This window comes from Dromaius novaehollandiae, unplaced genomic scaffold (genome assembly GCF_036370855.1).
Source record: "Dromaius novaehollandiae isolate bDroNov1 unplaced genomic scaffold, bDroNov1.hap1 HAP1_SCAFFOLD_45, whole genome shotgun sequence".
Lineage (NCBI taxonomy): Eukaryota > Metazoa > Chordata > Aves > Casuariiformes > Dromaiidae > Dromaius > Dromaius novaehollandiae.
The window spans coordinates 1300045-1302823 of NW_026991505.1; the positions used below are offsets into that span (position 1 = coordinate 1300045).

Genomic DNA, 2779 nt, shown 5'->3' on the forward strand with positions numbered 1-2779 from the left:
GACACCACTGAACAGAACAAATCCATCCTCTTTGAAAGTGGTGTGCTATATGTGACCAACTATACTACTCTAATAGTTCAGCTTTGGAAAGATACCGTATATTCAGCTAGGATTTGGAATGAAGAAAACTTATTAGAAAGCCCTTTTTTGAATTAAAAAAAAGGAAAACAAACAGGATTTCAGAATGATCTTAAAAACTAGGTAGCCAACTTCCCTTCCCTCCCTCTTTCTCTCCCTCCCTCCCTTCCTTCCTCCCTCCCTCCCATTTTCTTTGCTCGCTGTCCTCAAACACGCCATTCCTTTCAGTGAGCTGGTACACAGGTGGCAGCTCCAGCATCAGTACTGGCCATCTAGGTTACAACAGTTTCTAGTATTTGTTGAAACAGCTGGGGTGGAAAAAAAAGGGATTCTTTTGTGTCCCTTTCCGGACTCAGTGTCTGATCTCTTCCATTCATGAGGCAGCATCAGCTGCTGCTGCACCTTATGGAAGAGGACTCTGGGGAATGGAAATAGCAGCTCAGGACAGAAAGACAGCAAGCTACTGCTGAGTTCTTCTCTCTTTCCCTGCAGGGATGGATAACCAGACAGAGGTGAGCAAGTTCATCCTGCTTGGCCTGTCCAGCCTTCAAGGGCTGCAGCAGTTCCTGTTCATGCTCTTCTCCCTGCTCTACCTGTCCAGCCTGCTGGGGAATGTGGCAATTGTGACTGTGGTGATATGTGAACCTCGGCTACGCATCCCCATGTACTATTTCCTCTGCAACCTCTCCTGCCTGGATATTTTCTACTCCACCGTTACCATCCCCAAGATGCTGGCTGGGTTCCTCTGGGGGCACCAGGGTATTTCTTACACTGGCTGCCTAAGCCAGCTCCACTTCTTCCACTTCCTGGGCAGCAGCGAAGCTTTGCTGCTGGCTGTCATGGCCTATGACCGCTTTGTGGCCATCTGCCACCCGCTGCGCTACAGCCTGATCATGAGCCCACGGGCCTGCCTGCTGCTGGCTGCAGCCGCTTGGGTTACAGGCTTCCTTCATGCTCTGATGCACACAGTCATGACCTCCCGGCTCCATTTCTGTGGCCCCAGCCACATCCACCACTTCTTCTGTGACATCAAGCCCCTGGTGAGACTAGCCTGCAATAGCAACCAGCTCAACCTGCACCTGCTCAGCATTGTCACAGGGAGTATTGTGATAGGCCCCTTTGTCTTCATACTCTTTTCTTACCTGTACATCTTTTCCTTCCTCCGACTGAAAGTCCAGTCGAGGCAGGGGAGGAGGAAATCCTTCTCCACTTGCATCTCCCATCTCACAGTAGTGGCCTTACTCTATGTCCCTGTTATTTTTAACTATGTGCCACCTTCCTCAGGGAGTTCACCCAGGCGGGACATGATAGCCACCCTTATGTATAATGTTGTCACCTCCGTCCTCAACCCTTTGATCTACACCCTGAGGAATGCGGAGGTGAAACGTGCCCTAAAGAGAAGACTTTTCTCCAGACAGTTACTAGTGCAGAAAATGTTCTGCCTTGCAGCTTGTGTGGGGTAGTAGGCAATGGACAATGCAATCAGAGGAGCTTTTGGCTCAAGAATGTCTTGTGCAGAAATCTGCTTTTCACTGCCAACAGCCTGGGTCCCTTCAGAAAAATCCTACATATTGCATATGGCCCTATGTCTCCTCTCTTGGGCAATATCAGTGCATAAAGAGTGCATGTTGGTGGAACAGCCACTCCCATTCCTCCAAGTGGAGAAGAGAAGCGGCTCCAGAGAGTGATACTTCAATAAAAACACCTTTTTTAGAGTGATTTACCCTCAAACGTCACTTGATCTTCTTTCTTTCTTTCTTTCTTTCGGCAGCTGAATCCCACCCCCAGTCAGAGCTGTCAAGAGAAGTCAGGACATGATTCATCTTAGCCTAAAGCCAATAGACAAGGAGGGATTCAGTTGGTTTTGTAGGGTTCATTTGGCCATGTGCAGACATGTATGTCATGCCACTTGAAATACTCTGTGTACCTCAGCTGGTGTCTCTCTGCTGCTCCAGAAAGGCACAGGTCCTGCGCCAGATCTACCAGCCCTGTATGGCTGTCAGCTATCTTAGGGCATCTGAGATGGTGCTAGACACCTATGTTGGGCGACTGAATCCCACCCCCATTGCCTAGATTCACAGTGGTTAAAACTGCTCTTCAGGCACTTGTCTCACAGGGAGGAAGGTACATTTGGAACCCCAAATGTAGGTGTCCTAATCTCAGATTGAATCTCACCCTTAATCTCAAAATGAGTGGGAATGGTGGATTCCAGTTGAAGAAAGCTTCCAGAACTGATCCTTAGGGCTTAAAGGTAAGGTGAGCTTGGGTGACGGGGACTAAGACTAACAGCTGGAGAGATCTTTTGATTCTTACCTGTCCTACAGTTTTTTTCCACATATTCATAAACTTCACCAACATGCCAGGTGTGTTTCACACAATATCTACTTGCTCAACACATTCCATGTTGAGACTCCTACCATAAGCCTTAAAAAGGCTGCTTCTAGTATTGTTGTTATTATCATTTTTAACAGTATTATAGAATGATGATGATGATGATGATGATGATAATAAATATTTCTATTAGGGCCTCAAGTAATCCCTCAATGCCAAAATTTTCATGCCATGTGCTTGAAGGTGTCAAAAGAGATTCTTCCTCTCCTAAACAATGCTCCAGACCAGATACTGTCAGAGACAGTGTCCCAAGGGTCCTGACCGCCTGTTCCCATAGGACCACTCTTTGAGTCTGAGATCTTGTAAGTGT

At 47.4% G+C, this 2779-nt stretch overlaps 1 protein-coding gene across 1 annotated transcript; it reads left to right on the forward strand.

Annotated features, from left to right (window-relative positions):
• Positions 1 to 572: 572 nt before the first annotated feature.
• LOC135327048 (olfactory receptor 12D1-like) lies at positions 573 to 1541 on the forward strand. Its single transcript, XM_064504665.1, has one exon. It carries the CDS (start codon positions 573 to 575, stop codon positions 1539 to 1541), a length of 969 nt encoding a protein of 322 aa, XP_064360735.1.
• Positions 1542 to 2779: the final 1238 nt, after the last annotated feature.